Consider the following 17,993-nt stretch of genomic DNA (forward strand, 5'->3'; position numbering starts at 1 on the left):
CCAGAAAACACAAGGTCGCAGTTAAAACAGGTCGTTGAAAGATAAGTATTTAAAAAATAATCTCTAGAATGTTTATCAAAAACATCATAAAATTTATATAAGAAATAATAAATATTATAAAATACGTTTAAAACATTCAGGAATAACTTTCTGTCTCTGATGGTTTTAGTTCCTTAAAGTTAACTCGCTATATTAATGTTTTGAAGCCGCTGCTATGTGCTTTAGTTTCCAAATGAATGAGTGTTTCTTATGTGAGATTAAAACCTACGTATTTTAATTTTCAAATACATGAGAAGGGAGAAATATAAACGCTAAAAATTCTACTGTCAGTTTTTGATAAATTTACTGTTTCTGACCACTTGAACTAATATTTAAATTACATGATAGCAATTTCAGAAAGAAACTCGTTATTTTAGTGTCAGTTTGTGATCGAATATCAGAATGATCAGTTGGCGATCCATGGCCAGATAATAAGTCTACACCTCACCTTGTATAATATATTATATAAATTACCTGTTCAAATTTCCACGTCACACTACCAGCTGGACTTTTATTTTAAGGCGAACGATTTAACATATACACCAGAATCAAACAAACAATGGATCTTTGCTGAAATTCACTTCTGAAATTATGATCCTCTTATCTTGAAGCCGTGACCGTACCACCAAGCCACCATGACAGAATTTGTCTATGTGATTTTTGTTGATATACGGATTTACTTAACTTTATAGATAAAGAAATTTCTATTTAAAAAGAGGATATCAATAATATTTTTTATTTCGGAATCTTGACGATAGAGTAAAATATCAATAGAGGTATTAACGCATAAAGTCATTTTACATTTCGATTTAACGAAATGTAAAGCTAAATTTTGCAAGTAATAGATTTGTAAAGGCGAGACAGTGAAACACATTATACATCATGAAATACAGAGATCTTAAATGCTGACGGCGCCTATTTCTTCTTGCAGCTTGTGTTACCTGTTAAGAGAAAAATGCTACATTGCACATTAAGGTTAACTCAGTATAATAACATTAAATCTGTTTTGGAGATACATGGCACCAATTTTAGACAAAAATGTCGCCATTTTCATATGCCGTGGTTTGATGGCTGACTATCTATGGTAAGATAATATTGTATTAACTTCCTCTCGAAAATCCAGCGCCACACTCCCGGAGGGCAATTATGTTGAGATAAACGATTAAAGTACACCAGGCCGTCATGCACAAAAATTCTTTGCTGAAATTCAGTTCTAAAGTTATGAACCTCCAATCTTAATAGCAAGTCCTCACTTTGAAACCACCTAGACATCATTAATGTCTGACAGGAGTTTCCTGATGGCAAACGTTTAGTTTAATTATATAAACATTCTATTTCGAAACAAACACGATAGTTGTTTTGAACAAATCTACTTACTACTAGTGTCAAACTACTTACTACTAGTGTTTTACTAGTGTCAAACTACGAATGCAGTAATTAAGCAAGCATATCATTTCCTTCGCCAGTCCAACAGAAGGATGTTTGATTATTGGCATTATATTGAACATGTGTGAGGTCCACACATGCGGTTGAGTTACCGAGTAAGATGACGAGATCTTACAAGACATGGTTGTTTTTGAGTTTCTAATGGGATTTTAGATAAAAGAATGATTGTCGTAACATTCATGAACTTCATTCATAATATTTTGATTGGAATCCTGAAGAAGAGGTCTTCAAAAGGAGACAAAAGAAAAAGGTAAGAGACAACAGTTCTGAGAGTTATTTAAAAATTGCACAAATTATTATAATTGCACTGTTACTGCGAAATTTTTCATTTCTGGTAGTTCTCCTATTCCAATGAATTGAGAAAGACTTAACCTAACGTCATTAAAAGATCATGAGGATTTAATCCTTTCAGCAAACTTTAAAGACTCTGCCATTCAAATGGTTTGCAAATGAAAAAGATAGTAGAATAAATAAGACAAATCGACCAATAAGCCGCTCGAGATTCTCTAGTTTTGTTTTAGAGAAACTTCATCTAAATTCATTTAAGCTGAATTCATTCTTTCATAACCGTCGTTTATTTCGTCTTTTCATAGCATTGATCCTCAAATATACAAGGGAAGCGAGGAATTTTAAAACATGAAAGTAACTGTACACAGTGCTCGTGACAAAAATAAAGGGCTATAAAAGTGTCAAAAAAAATCCACGTTGTCAATGATGTCATTATGTAGTTGTTACTATTAATTTTTCAACACCGAACCATTTTCCACGGTTATATTCTGTTGAGAATTGAAAACACATTTTCAGAACAAGGTGTTTCCGTCAGCAAAGAATCAAAATTAATACATATAGAATATTTTAATATATCTTGAAGCCTTGCATAATCAATATTAATGCAACTTTCAATGAAACTCTGCTTGATTTGAAAGCTTAAATTCAGTGGTTCCATTAAGGGGATAGAGTCGCAGAAGCTCGCAGAAATTATTTTAATTTTAATTTTGCTTTTTATTCAAATGTAATTATTTTTCACTTTGAAAATTAGTTGCGTTTTACTTACGTTTCAATTTTGAAAGTTCAATGTTCTAAAAGAATGACCAAAACAGAAATGAAATTAAAAAAAAAAAAAAAAAAGAGAAATAATGAAAAAATAAATAATTGAAAAATAGGGGAAATGAAAGTGGTGCCACTATTGATAATCTAATGAATGTCCACTGCATATACAATTGATTGATTTATATAAAGACCAAAAGTAACATCTCCTTATTTTGAACAAAAGATATTCCAAGTAATTTCTTATTGCTATAAAGAGTATTCGTTAAAGAATCAGTAACATTTTTTATGACTAAAAAATCAAACAACCTTATGTTACTTATCGAATTAAAATTACTTTTCTATCATTACGCATTAAAAATGTTTAGATTTCTGATATGAGACATCTTTCTCCAATAATATTTTCTTTGTTTATCTAAATAGTTAATGATACAATTTTCTTCGCCAATGCTTTTTTGAGAAACTTTCTGTTTTACTCAGATCTTTTAGGAAAAGAATTCTTTGACACATTATTCAAAAGAAAAATTATTTTTGATTCAAAAGAAAAATTTTGCTCTGTCATATATCCAAAAAAGAATTTGCAAATTTACATTAAAATCAATATTTTGAAATTATATCTTTTAAAAGTGTAGAAAGTACCAAACATTTTGCATTTTTAATTATTAGTAGGCTATTTTGAGGCTTCTATTTATAATTACTATTATTCATTATTTCAAAACTGCAAAAATTAAGAGAAATTTTTGGCACTATACTTTGAACTTAACATTGAAACATTAAAAAAGAGAAGATAGAACAATTACAAAGATGATATTTGTAACTTTGCTTACATCATTTTTATCTTGTTTTTTTATTTTAGAAATTTGTTGTATACTAATCTAGAATTTGTATTGCAGTTATTTGTAATTGTAATTTGTAAATTACAGGCAATCGATCTTCAAATTTCTGTATGTAAACAGCCTAAAGAAACTTCCCTTCAATCTAAAAATGAGAATGATCAAGTTTCAGTTCAAACGGTAGATTTTAAGATCTGCCTTATCAACCTTAAATTATTAAAGAGACTACAAGAAATCAAACTTCTCCTCTGTAATATTAAAATCTAAGTGATTTTATTTTAGTTTTGTGCAGAATATTGGTGGATCACTTTTTATTTCCATAATTGTTTTTAGAAATGTAAAGTCATGATCAATGTAACAGATATTGAAATTTTACTTTAAAAAAAAAAGGACAAATATTTATGTGCCTTAAAATTTTGAGCAATTTAGTAACAGGTAACTCAAGTAACATGCTTTTCATTCAATAGATTTTTCATAAGATAGTAAAGTGAAACGTATGATTGGATAGATGGGGGGGGAAGAAAATATATATGAAATATGAATTAATTATTCACCATAATCAAACTGTAAGGAAATCTTTGAAATATTTTTTTACAAAAATAGCTTTTAGAAATAGAAATAATTCACCTCAGTGCAAAATCATATATCAAAATTTGAACTATATTGAAATAGATACCTGAGTGTATTAAATTAAGTGTTCGAAATTGAGAAAGTGGTAGAAATTTTTAAAGGGTCGCTTTCATAGGTTAGACTTTGCTATTAAACTACTCTATAATAACCAATTCAGTAATTGTTTGCAAAATATATTGTTACGTATTTTCCTCTCACCGCCGGGTTCTTTTCATAATGGGTGTATGGTGTGAAAACACAATCAGCTGGCGACAGTAAAAAACAACGACGACGTTTATTTACACGAAGACACGAGTACACAAAGACGACGAATACACAGACGGCAAATATTTACAGCCGAGACGAACACAGGATAGCACACAACAGTGCAATACAGGAGATAGTAGCCCATAAGTAGTAATCGTCTACAGCGTACGAAGCGGCCAGACAGAATCCAGCAGGAGAGGGTATCCTCGGAGCTTCGCTCTACGATTTCTCCAATGGCTGAACTTCTCACTGTCTCTTCTCGCTTTAGCTGAAGACTCACTACTTCTCACAACTTGCTACTACACAAGAGATACTACGCTGCCTCCACAGTAGACAAAAGGATTCGGCACACAACGCTGGCACTCCGCAGTTCCTCTCGAAGGCTCGTTACTTGTCGGTGACTCCAACTACAATTCCCGACGACGACTCAATCCACCTACACCACCACAGCTTCAGAGTGCCGGCCTATTATAGTTCCCGGGAGGTGGGCCTAGAATCTTCTAGACCAATCAGGCGTATCTCGGTTCCTACTGGACGGATCGACAAAATTCTCGAAGTTTTGAGCATTATCCATTTTGTTGCCAAAGTCGCCAAATTCATCGCCAAGTCGCCAAATGGTCGCCAAACACTGGTATCACTAGCTCGGCATCCGGCAGCATCCAATACGAATGACTCTAAATCAGTCTTTCTTATGATGACATCATTGGTGCTGGGGAGCAAAATTACACGTTTGTAACAATATTGTTTCCGTTTTCCATCTGTCACAGAGGTTATGTTATAATATTATTCAAAATGACATATGACTTTCGTAGCGTCTTTTAGTATATGTTATTGTTGTGTTGTGACTTATGGCAAGCGATTTAAGACAAGTGAGCGCCTCTTATTTTTTCAGTAGCGGCAACTAAGGCCAAGAATATGACTTAGCTACTTCATGCGTCCCATTCGCTTGCACAACCTCTTTTTACAGGGGGACACAGTCACATACATTACAGATAGAGCACAGAAGAAGAACATCTCTGCCCGAACCCGGGGCTCCCAGATCTTTTAGTATATGTAATTTATTTATAACTAAACTTGTAATTAATTAAGTGCACCTTCAAAGAAGACAAATGTTTTTACAGCACCTGAATCTTAATTGAAGAAATGCATTAAAGTGCTGAACCTATTGGAGAAGTTTGAATGTTAGTGATATAATAATAGTAAACTTCTTTGTCCAAGAGATTATGATCTTCTTTCAGATTTGTTTGAATATAACAATTCAGTAGTCTTGCAAGATTCTTTCATCTTCAGCTAGAACGCTTAGTGCACCACCATTATTAACATTGCATCATTGAATTTTTTTAAACTTAATTAAGTTGATTTGTTTGCATAAAGCTCAATAAAAATGGTTTTGGATTCAAAAGAACTGTCAATTAAGGTGCTGGGCCATATGAAAAGTTCCATTATTTTTTTCCCAATTAATTAAATTTTAGACATTTGTGATTCCTGATTGATACATAATGTAGTTTTTAAAAGAATCGAATCAAACTTTAACATATTTTTATATATATATATAAATAAGTAACTAATTTTGATGACATTTATTTTAAAGTCACTGAAGAAAAATTTCTACTCCAAAATGAGACGCTATGAAAAAAATATTTTCGGTGCAAAAATCTCAATTTTGGACCTAAAAAATCTCAAACACAGCAATAAAAATTCTTTATAATTTTTTCTGGACTGATTAACGCTATGATTTTAAACACTGTGAATTAAAACTAGTTGCCTGTCCTGGACCATTTATATTCATTCTTCACTTTTACATTTTCATTTATATATATATATATATATATATATATATATATATATATATATATATATATATTTGAAAATTCTTTTGGCACTCAACATGGTCTGCTTTCTTTCGCTTTTACGTTATTTTCCGCAAAACATTGTGAAAAATGTTAAAAAAAATATGCTTCTCTTCAATCTTGAAAGTAACATGTGAGAAGGTGAAATTCCGCTGAGAAAAGTAAAACTCCTCCGTTATGAGCCTTGTATTGATACCTATTTTATAACTTTAATATAAAAGAAACTACATATAACGTAGCTATTGATTGGTATTTCGTAATCTTTAACTAGATAAAGGACATGAATTAGTGTATAAAAGTATTCGGCTAGTTTCGGATTTGAACCTTTTTTCTGTATTTCTTCAAAAAGAAATAATAAATCATGATGGTGGAGAGTTAGGGGTGCATATCAGTATCAGGACTAGTTAATTTGGTACTTATTGATGGAATACCGAATTCTGTTCTTTAGTTAAATAATTTAAAAGATAATTTAAAATTATCAATTGAAATTTCGGGTTTTGGATGGAAATTTATTTTTATCAGGGTATTTTCATTTATTTTTATTGTCTTTGGACACTATTTCAAAAAGTCGAATATTTTCTTTTTACATTTTTTTCTTTGACATAATAATATGTTTACAATATTCATTTTTCAATAAACTGTCTGAAATAAAAATAGTTTTGTACAGAAATTAAAGAATGATGTCATTAAACCAGAGGAAGAAAGAAAAGAGAAATCAAGCTTAAAATATTACTATACTATAATTTTTCGGTTAGAAAGTTCAATATTATTTTTTTTACCTTATTATTTTGAAAAAACAACTATACTTCCAAAATATTTGGTTCTTTATGACAAAAATAAGTTCAATTATTACTTTTCCCGTTATTTTCAACTTTTCTATATGATTGAAACATATTAGCTCCATTATATTTATATCAGTGATAAAAAGAACAGTACAAATCCTAATTTTGTTATTTTTGTTTGAATCTGTACAATAAATATAGATCTAAGCATTGAGTGCACTATTCAAGCCCATTGGTTCAAGGCAGATTTATAATGTGAAGGAATTTAAAAATTAGATTATTGTCGTAACATAAAATTTAACCTTCTTGAAGTGAGAAATTTAGGTCCTTATTGTTCTTTTTTATGATTGATTCATTTATATATGTGTTAAAAAAATTTAAACTGGATAAATCAAAAATAGAAAATGCAAGGTATCAAAAGTTTTTATTATTATTTTTTCATTTGTAAAACGATTTTTAAGCAAATTGTCATAGTTTTAAAATTATAATATTTTCTATTAAAACATTAGTTTTCAAGTTGCTGCATAATTCTTATTCTCGAATCAAATTAAATTAGATGAAATTGTCGAAACACGACAGTTGTCAGCCAGTAAATCAAGCAACCAAAAATTATAAGAGCAATGTATCGAATGATTGAAATCAGCCAGTTGTACCTGCGAAAAGGAAAACGACTTTAGTATGACACGTATTGTAGATTTTGTAAAACAAAACCCATTTGCAAACTAAACCAAACAAACTAAAAAACAAAATACTTTCACGTCACAATATATTATTCTTATCATTGATTATAGAGTCTTCGATAATATTTATGAGAAATTGGATTAAGGAATGATTTATCAAGCGGTAAATGAAAAAAAATCATGATTAGAAATAAATTTTTAAGATATCATTTGTTAATGAATATCTATCAAATTAATTCGAGAATCGTTCAATGAATATCTATCAAATTAATTCGAGAATCGTTCAATGAATATAAATCAAATTAATTCGAATTAATAAATTAAAAATTGCATTCAAGTAAGAGTTGATTCTTGAATTACTATAGACTTGAATACTACCTAGCTACACATTGTGTTTGAGGAGATTTATTTTAATGTTTTTTAAACTCCTATAAACTGATGAGATTTACATTTCCAAATTTCGACAACTTATCAAACAAGCGGGGAAATATTAGGCCTCGAAAGATTTATTGCGTATGATACCTGTGTGGATACATAAATGCTTAAAAGCATTATTAGAACTTTGATGTGCAAAAAGGATAAATTTTTGAATCTATTCTACTATCTACGATATTATGGAGTATATTTTTTTCTTTGAACCGAGAATCTTTTTGGTGGAACCAGAGCAGCACCTATTGCCCTTTTCGCTCTCGAAATTGAGGCTGAACTACCATGGTGAACTTTTTAAAACCCTGCGAAAAGAAGTCTTTGTAAACAAAAAAATATAGTACCACAACCTCTTTTTTCTGCACGTTTTTTAAATGTTATAAGACTTATCAAATGCTTATAACCTGTAATGCCTGCAATAAAAGAGAGAAAAAGGGATCTCACTTTTTTATAATAATGCACACTCTCAATGAAATGGAAAAAAAGGGGCAAAGTGAATTTTTCAAATTTAAGAAATAGTGATTGTGATTTAACAGTTTTTCTAAAGCGCATTATATGAGTATCCCAAAATAAATTTTTGAATACACATTTATGATAGATTGCTAAATTCTAGATTTTTGTAGAATTTTTTTGCAAAAAAGACCATAATTAAAATTTAATGTTTATTTTCTGTTGAAATCTGATATAGTAATTCTGAAAATATTCTATAGTTCTGAACTAGAAATTAACCAAAATGCTCATTTCGAAATAGTCTATAGTTGTTTTAATACTTCACAATGCTGAAAAATCCGTGAATGATATGTTAATTATTAATTATATAGCAATATTATAGACTAATTATAAATATATCCTATTTTTAGGTCAATAACTAAGTAATATGTTTCTTACGCTATCTGCTAGTTTTTAAACAAATCAGTTGATAAATCTCTAAATTGGAAAGTGTTTGCTTTATGTTTCTTTTTAGCCAAATCTCTTCTCTTGTCGCCCATCGCCCCTATTTATTTTATAACCTCCCAAGCAGCAAAAGATCGTTGGCCAACCATTGGCCAAGCATCGCCCCACGGAACGAGCGAGATTGGGGCGAGATCGGAGGCGATCTCGCCCCGACATTGGTCATGTCCCCCGGCGGTACGCCCCGCGATGGTCGCCCCGACTTGTTTTCGACGAATTTGGCGATCCTTTGGCGACTTGTTATTATCACGGGCGACGTTATACCAAGCATTTCGTGACCTGTTTTATAAATGGGCGACCCAATACCAATCATTTCCCGATGTGTTTTAGCAATCGGCGACCCAATACCAATCATTTCCCGATGTGTTTTAACAATCGACGACCCAATACCAATCATTTCCCGATGTGTTTTAACAATCGGCGACCCAATACCAATCATTTCCACTTGTGTTTTAGCAATGGGCGACCCAATACCAATCATTTCGCGACCTGTTTTATCAATGTGCGACCCAATACCAATCATTTCCCGAGGTGTTTTAACATTCGGCGACCCAATACCAATCATTTCCCCATGTGTTTTAACAATCGGCGACCCAATACCAATCATTTCCCATGTGTTTTAGCAATGGGCGACCCAATACCAATCATTTCCCCATGTATTTTAGCAATGGGCAACCAAATGCCAATCAATAGGCAATTTATTTCTGAACACTTGCTGGTGTCAAATTGAAATATTAGTTTAATGGTTATTCAATTTTCTCAAACTCTAGAAACTAGTGTCATAATATTTAAAACTATCATACTTTCAAAATTTTGTCAAAAGCCTGAAAATACGAGATATTTTGAATAGTTTACTTTTCTTTTTTACCTATTAATAATAGTGTTTGTTATTTATTTTGATAAATTTAAAATTCCATAAAATACTTGTTTTCGATAAAAATTCATGGAAAATGTCATTCTAACAATTCTTCCAACTTTTTTTAACTATTATTATAGCATAGATTTTACCACAATCTTACCCTATAAAATGTTTAAATGACATTTTTTTACTATTCTTTAAAAAAAATAAACAAATGCTAAAATTATCTGAAATAATTTTAAATTTGATCCCCTGAACATCTATCTACATATAAGATTTATTTCCTTCATTGATATTTCCTATTTATTTTCATTGTTTAATGCATGGGAAGAAATGTTAACATAATCATAGTTTCAATTATATAATTAATCAGTATGATTTTAACTGATATTAGAAATTTAAAAGTAGATGTATTATATATATTGCCTATATCATTTGTTTTTAAAAGCTCTTTTATAAAAATTCGAAACAGAAAAATATATAATTCCTATTAAAAATATATATATATATATATATTTTTTTTACTATACACACTTTTATATTGCTTAATGTGAGCAATAAACAAATAATTCCTAAAGAATAATGAATAAAACACAAATTCCTATTTTAACACCCTAAAACTTAATGCATTGGTTAAAAATAGTTTCAAACACTAAATTATATAATTCCTATTATATGTCTCTTCAATAGAAAATATTTTACAAGCACAAATTAATAAGTTACTTCAAATTTCTAATATTTTCATAATTTATGTTTAGTGAGGTTTAGATTCGTAGCAAAATAACAAAATTTGATCAATGTTAAACCCCGAATATTTCACAAATATGTTTGATAAAAATTCCATATACAAAAATGTAACGCTTCTTTCAATTTTACTGATTCTATTTACTATTGATTTTACAAAATTACTTCATGAAGAAATTTTATACCTCATTATAAATTTTAGTGTTAGCTAATGTCCAATAGATAACATTTTACAAGCACAAAATAATAATTTACTTCAAATTTCTAATATTTTTTTTATTATCTATGATTAGTTTGGTTTTATGGCACAAGAATTAAATTTGATCTTTGATAAACACTGAATATTTCTCAAAAATTCCATACACAGAAATGCAGCACTTCTTTCAATTCTACAAAATTCCTTATATTTACTATTAGCATGTAAATTTTCTTCAAGTTGTAGAAATTTTACACATTATAAATGTTAGTGTCGGTTGATGTCCAACATACAACATTTTACAAGCACAAATTAATAATTTACTTCAAATTTCTAATATTTTCTTGATCTATATTTAGTTGTTTGGTTTTGTAGCACAAGAACCAAATTTAATTAATGATTAACATTGAATATTTCACAAAAATTCCATACCCAAACATGGAACACTTCTTCCCATTATAGGAAATTTTATTTACTATTAATTTACAGAGTTACTTCATATTGCATTAATTTTAAACCTCATTATAAATGTTAGTGTTAGCTAATATTCAATAAACAACAATTTACAAGCACAAACTTACTTCTTATTTAATAACTTACTTCAAATTTCTAATATTTTCATAATTTATGTTTAGTGAGGTTTAGATTTGTGGCAAAATAACCAAATTTGATCTATGATTAACTCGGAATATTTGAAAAATATGTTTCACAAAAATTCCATGCACAAAAATACAACACTTCTTTTACTTATACGAAATCTTATTATTAACTTACAAAGTTACTTTATTATTATTAACTTACAAAGTTACTTTATGGTGTAGAAATTTTATACCTTATTACAAATGTTAGTGTTAGCTAATGTCCAATTGATAACATTTTACAAGCACAAATTAACAATTTACTTCAAATTTCTAATTTTTTTTTAAATCTATGATTAGTTTGGTTTTGTTTCATGGCACAAGAACCAAATTTGATCTATGATTAACTCTGAATATTTTACAAAAACTCCATACCTAAAAATGTAAACACTACTTTCAATTATACAAAATTTCTTTAGACAAATATTTTTTTAATTATTATTTTCCCCTCTTTATTTTTAGGAGAAAAGAAAAACAACTATGCAAAACAATTTATTTACAAAGACCTTCATTAAATAATATTTTAGAAATACAAAGTAAAATAATAATTTACTTGAAATTTTTTACTGAATTTTCTGTAATGACTTATACACCCAAGCAAAATCCTGAAACTATGACTTATAATTTAGAAGAATAAATAATATTGACACAAAGTAATTTATAAAAAATTTATTTAAACTTTATTTATTATGTAATACTTGAAGAGTTTGAAATTTCTAAAAATCCACACACATTTATATAAATATTCTATATATGTATAACTGAATCTTCAGCTACATATAAAAAATTATACATTTATTTATACATTTCATTTTTCCTTTTTGCTGAACCTGGAAAACAATTATAATAGTAATTGAGATTTCGCTTCATTTAAAAGTACAAATAAAATATTTGTTGACAAGTGGACATGAGTAATTAACAAGCAAAAGTCTTATAGAACTTCATAAGCATAATATTTTTGTTCTGATACTGGACTGTGTAAGCAAACTTTATAATAATGTTTAGGATAATAAAGAAAAAAAAAACTCAAACTAATGGGAGTAAAATTTATGTTACTGTTATATGAAATGCGAAATACTTTGAAACTATTCATATAAGAGAACTCAAAAGTGCCTGCATAATCTCAAGTTTTAAAGTTTTTTTTTTTTTGAAGTTTAAAATAAATACATTCTGCTAAACTTTTTTTTAGCCTCATGTCAAAATAAAAATAATTACACAAATGTTATTTCAATACCAAAATATTAAAATGTTATTTAATACTTTATTAAACTTCTTTCATAGAAAAATTGTAAATGAAAAGGAAAATTAACTAAGCTAAATAGAATTAAAATCACTTGAATTGTCAGTCTGAAAAAATAATGAGGTTGCCATTAAAAAAATTTATTAAAATTATATAGAAAAATAAAATTTGCACAAAACAAAATTTATGTTTTTCTAATTAAGGCAAATAAGTTTTCAGATAAAAAAATCAGAAATTAAAATTTACCTACTTGTCATTCAAGCCTATCACATTGCAACATTTTGAAGTTTTACTACATTTTTCACGAAAAGACATTACATATTTTGGCACTTAAACACATACATCTGATAAATCCTTGATTGCTTCCACTGCTCTGAGTAATTGCAACTGACCAGAGAGAAATTTTCTGATTTGGAATATCTTCAATTCTAAACAAGTTCTTAGGATATAAAGTGAATTGGGACATATAATTGTTTTAAATTTCCTTCTGATGTTCCAAGTAGGTAGAAACCATACTCCGTCACATTAATTATAACTTCCAATATTTTGCTCTTTCTTGAAGTCAGGAATAGAAACTTGCACAGTAGTTTCCAAAAAAATATTGAGAAATTTTTTTTTTTGTTTATATTTATAGATCAATTTTAAAATTTATTTTATCTTTAATTGCATTTTCAGTTTTGAAACAAAGGTTGCACAAAATTTTTATTTCATTGAATGAGAGATGTATTTCATACTTTGCCAGGTTGTCATTTGGCATTCTATAGAATGCTTAGAAAATGTATGAAACAATTTGTATTTCATGCATTACTGGCTTGTTTTAGGCATTATATACAATGCTTGGGCATTCTATAGAATACTGGATTTCATATTTTGCTGGTAATACATATAAAGAATTATACATATATTTTTCTTCAAGTTCACTCTTCTTTTTGCAGATTTGATGAACCTAAAAAACATATTCCTTAATTAGAATAATGATTGAGCTTTCACTTCTTTTAAAAGTACAAATAAAATATTTGTTGACAATTGGAGATATGTAATTAAGGAGTAAAATAGATATATAGAACTTCATAAGCTTGATAATGTTTTCAATCTGATAAAACTATATAGGCAAATATTATAATAATGTTTAGGACAATAGAGAAAAATAATATAAACTAATGGGTGTAAAATTTATGTTACTATTTTATGAAAGGTGAAATAATTATAAATTATTCACATAAGAGTATTCAAATATAACTACATAATTGCAAGTTTTAAAGATTTTTTTTTTTGAAATTTACAATAAATATATTCTGCTAATCTATTTTTTTAGCTTTATGTCGAAATAAAAATAATAACACAAATGTTATTGCAAAACCAAAACATAAGAACGTAATTTAATATTTTTTTTTTAACTTTTTTCATTAGAAATTGTTGTTAACAAAAGGAAAGGCATTGTAAATGAAATGGAAAAATATCTGCAATAATTTAAGAACAGACACACACACAAAATAAAGATAGGAAATAAAATCACTTGAAAAGAATACAAACAAGAAAAGAAATGATAATCGTAGCTTACGCCTAACGCTAATAATATCACGTGCAACTCCATGTTAAGCAACGTGTTCGAACGGCTTCAACAAAAATAATCTTTTTTATTCACTATTTAGAATAAATAATATATTATTTACAAATATATAATAATAAAAACTTTACACTTACCAAGTTTCTTGAAATGACAGTATGCGTTGCTGGTTGAATTTCAAAATCCAATACACGCCAGGTGATTCATGGGAAATTTCTAAAATATGTTCGCATAGCGCCACCTAGGAAAAGCAACTTTCCCGACATCGAGGCGACTATGGGCCGATTGCTTTGAGCCGGTCTTTTTCACTAAGTCGCCGTAGGATTTCGCCCCGATGAAAAAGCGATCTTCAGAGGCGACAGAAAAAAATATGGTCAAAATCCGATGTCGCGCCAATGCAAAGGTGACATTGGCAAAATACGGGCGGCGTATATCAGATGGCTGCGATGCTTGGCCAATCGTTTAGCGACTTCTCTTGCTGCTTGGGCTTTTTCTTAAGAAATTCATTCCAAAATTACCACGCATTTAAAAAAAAAGCTAAATATGTATTAAGAAAGTTAATTAAATTATTCCTTTGATGAAACTTGATGTAAAATTAATTTAATTTCCCCTAATTTAGAAAAATGTATGGAATGGATTGATAAACAACAAAGGGTAAACTAAATTACCGAAAATTCTCCTTTATTTTTTTGTCATTTAGGTCAAAATTCCTAGAAAAATTCTACTCTTTTATTCTTAGAAGGTCAAAGGATTTCTTTGATCAAATGTTACTAGCGATATGATTGTGATCTATATTTATTATACAAAGTTCTATGGCTTTCTAATGTAAAAGATATTAAATATTCGTATGACACGCCTCTTATACTCTACACTTATTTAATTTTGGAATGCATTGCACATTTTGCATATAATATAATATACGTTTTATTGTAAGGGGCTAATTATTCATGTTCGTCATGTGATGTTAACTGACTTCATTATAATATTTCTGAATTCAAATGACAGATTGTAAAATAAAATTAAAAAAAGAATATTCCTTTTTTTTTGTTCAGTTTATGTCATTAATTATTTCTTAGTTGTCGATTTCTCCATTTATAATCAATTAGTTTTACTTCATGCCTAATAAACTGATGCCAATAAAACTAGTAAAAGTATCATGTAAAGTCTTATTAAATATGAAATACAAATATTGCAAGAAATATTAAAATTTGTAAACATTTCTTTCATACTTTATTACAAAGAAATGAAAGGAAAAAAAAAAAAACCTCAATTACTGTATTATGATTTCGTGTTGCTTTTTCCACTTTGGAGATGGAAGTTCTTGCACAGCAGGCTTCATATATTCACCTAATTTTATAGTTTGGATACCATTATCTAAAATCTGTTGCAAGAAGAGAAAATCTGTGAAATTACTTAAAAAAATATTCGAATGTTTTTCAAATAAACTTAAAAAAATAGTCCTACCATTCTACGTATCATCACGTACCGGTACTTCATTTGCGATCATTTTCTCGATACATGATTTAGTTCCACCAACTGCTACACATACTCCCATATAATCGGAAATTTATATAATGATCTACTAGCGGACTTTTAAATACCTCCAACACCATTTAGCTTTAACTTCATCTAGTTGGCTTTAAACTTCATTTTTTCTGACATGATTTTTTATTCGTTTAAAACTTTTTGTTTCTATTTCGCTTAAAATTCTGTGAACTACTGTAAACTGTAAAGTTTTGTGTTTCTGAGTTATTGTATTTATAAGCATCTGAAAGTAGAAACCGATAGACGTGTAACCCATTGCTAGATTTAGTTCAATTTTTTATAAAAATTTGCATTGTTCGTATTAATTTTGTGTGCAAATTTTACCTATATATCTCTTTACGTTCTGAAGTTATCGAATTCATTTTTAATGGAACAGCCACCGGGATAGGTGTTCTCTGAATGGATTTCATTCAAAATTTAACAGAAATTTGCTAATTTGGATTTTAAATTTATATACTAAAACTCTTTTTATCAGTTAAAGAATTTTATAAAAACCCTATTCACAGATAGACATAATACAACAACGAGTGTTTTCGAAATTATGGAGATCTGAAACTTCGAAATACGCCAATATTTCAAATAAAAGTTCGCTAAATTTGTATACGAGAAAATTATTTATTATTTTATTACGAGATTTCGCTATTTATTTTAAGAATTATTTGAAATCTTCGACTTTTCTATGTAGATTCCTACTTTTGAATCAACAGAAATTTCACGGAAACACATATTCAAAACTATGATAAAAAATTGGAGCGATGTAGTGATTATTAACTAGATGAAGCATGATTCAAGATTTCTCGTCTTTCAAGAGGCAAGCCTTAAATTTTTCTGCAATATTGTTCAGAAGTTTCTTGGATGTACAAACAGTCATTCGCAAGAATCAAAACACGCCCTTCTTCATAGTGAGCATCATCCGTTTACGCAACCTTCAAATTGTATTGGATGTGCAGGTGGTTATCAAAATAATAGAAACACCTTAGATTTATAAAGAATCATTTATTAGTATGGTGTAAGACTACCTTTGACATGTAATACAGCTTAGATTCGCCCGAGAATTGATTCATACAAGAGTTGAATAGTATTTAGAGGGATATTGCTTCATTCTCCCTGGAGATATTGTGAAAGATCTGGAAGAGATGCCGGTGGAGGATATTGATTGGAGGAACGCTCTAAAATAGACCATAACGGTTCACTTATATTGAGGTAATAAGTTGAATTTCAAAGAGAAAACTGCCAATTATAAAAGGCTCGCAATACTGAATATGATAGAATTAAGGAAAAATGATTACCCACGTATAATAACTTCCTATTCATTGTGTCATACTTAGCTCATTATGTGCTTTTTATACTTCTTAGTGTTTTAATGTTTCACAGCTTAATATTTAATGTAAAATGTAATTTTTTCTCTATACCAATAGGCATTTTCTAGAAGGTTTATAGTTTGTAAGGGTCAAATGTCATCAAGTGTTATCTTTTCCTTCGTGCTAAGTGGGGTTTCTCATCGACGGCTCCATCAAGTTTCTCGCATGGTCTCTGGCTAGATCGGGTATCGCACAGTATACTGTTTCAGTGAAAACTTATTGAAGTAGGGTTAGTTTACTAACAGTTGCATCCGTATTCGTGTAATTCCAAGGACAGTTTGGAATGAAACTCGTTATCAGTCAGATGATAAAAACAATAAATAACCCATCAACTCTTTCTCGAAATTTCCATCTTCTAAAAGCGAGAGTAATTTGGCTGAAATATTTCAAAAGTAATAATTTTCTTTTGAAGTCTTGGAAGCTTTTCAAAGGAAATGATTTTCAGATAATTGTGCAATTCTTGCTGTGAATGTGATGGCATGTAATAGAAGGCTCGTGATGTAATAAATGGGAATATATTCATTTTGCTTTTTTTTCTGAGATTCCTTTTTATTTGCTTATTGAATATCCAACATCACGAGCCTTCTATTCCATGCAATTTTCATTTCCAAACCTGCTAAATATCACGAAATTTGTTTAGATATGTGTATATACCTATAGTTCTTTATGTTTGATAAATCTTTTTTCATTAGTATTATACATATAATCTTACTCAAACGAAACAGAGTAATTTAATTAGAGCTTTAATTCTTAAACCTACCAACTTAATTTCAATGGTACCAAGTGCCTTTAACCTTGAACTTGCGCGTGTATTTTTTTTTTCATAAACACTATATTTATTTTTTTCCTCGTTTCTGGATTACTACGTTTGGTTTGATACCACTCTTTTATGTTTAGTTAAATAATTTTTAAT

At 29.0% G+C, this 17,993-nt stretch overlaps 1 protein-coding gene across 4 annotated transcripts in view; it reads right to left on the reverse strand.

The window, feature by feature from the left end:
- Nucleotides 1-7,265: 7,265 nt before the first annotated feature.
- Nucleotides 7,266-17,993, reverse strand: part of LOC129976420 (fatty acyl-CoA reductase 1-like) — a 50,924-nt gene continuing 40,196 nt past the window's right edge. Inside the window, exons 10-11 of one of the 4 annotated variants that reach the window (XM_056089980.1) lie at nt 15,449-15,555; nt 7,266-7,526 (exon numbers count right to left, since the gene is read on the reverse strand). In XM_056089980.1, the coding sequence (XP_055945955.1) occupies nt 7,421-7,526; nt 15,449-15,555 (213 nt within the window). In that variant the 3' untranslated portion in view covers nt 7,266-7,420. The other 3 variants (XM_056089976.1, XM_056089978.1, XM_056089979.1) reach the window with 3 other exon arrangements.

The sequence above is a fragment of the Argiope bruennichi genome, chromosome 7 (genome assembly GCF_947563725.1).
Source record: "Argiope bruennichi chromosome 7, qqArgBrue1.1, whole genome shotgun sequence".
NCBI classification, from domain to species: domain Eukaryota; kingdom Metazoa; phylum Arthropoda; class Arachnida; order Araneae; family Araneidae; genus Argiope; species Argiope bruennichi.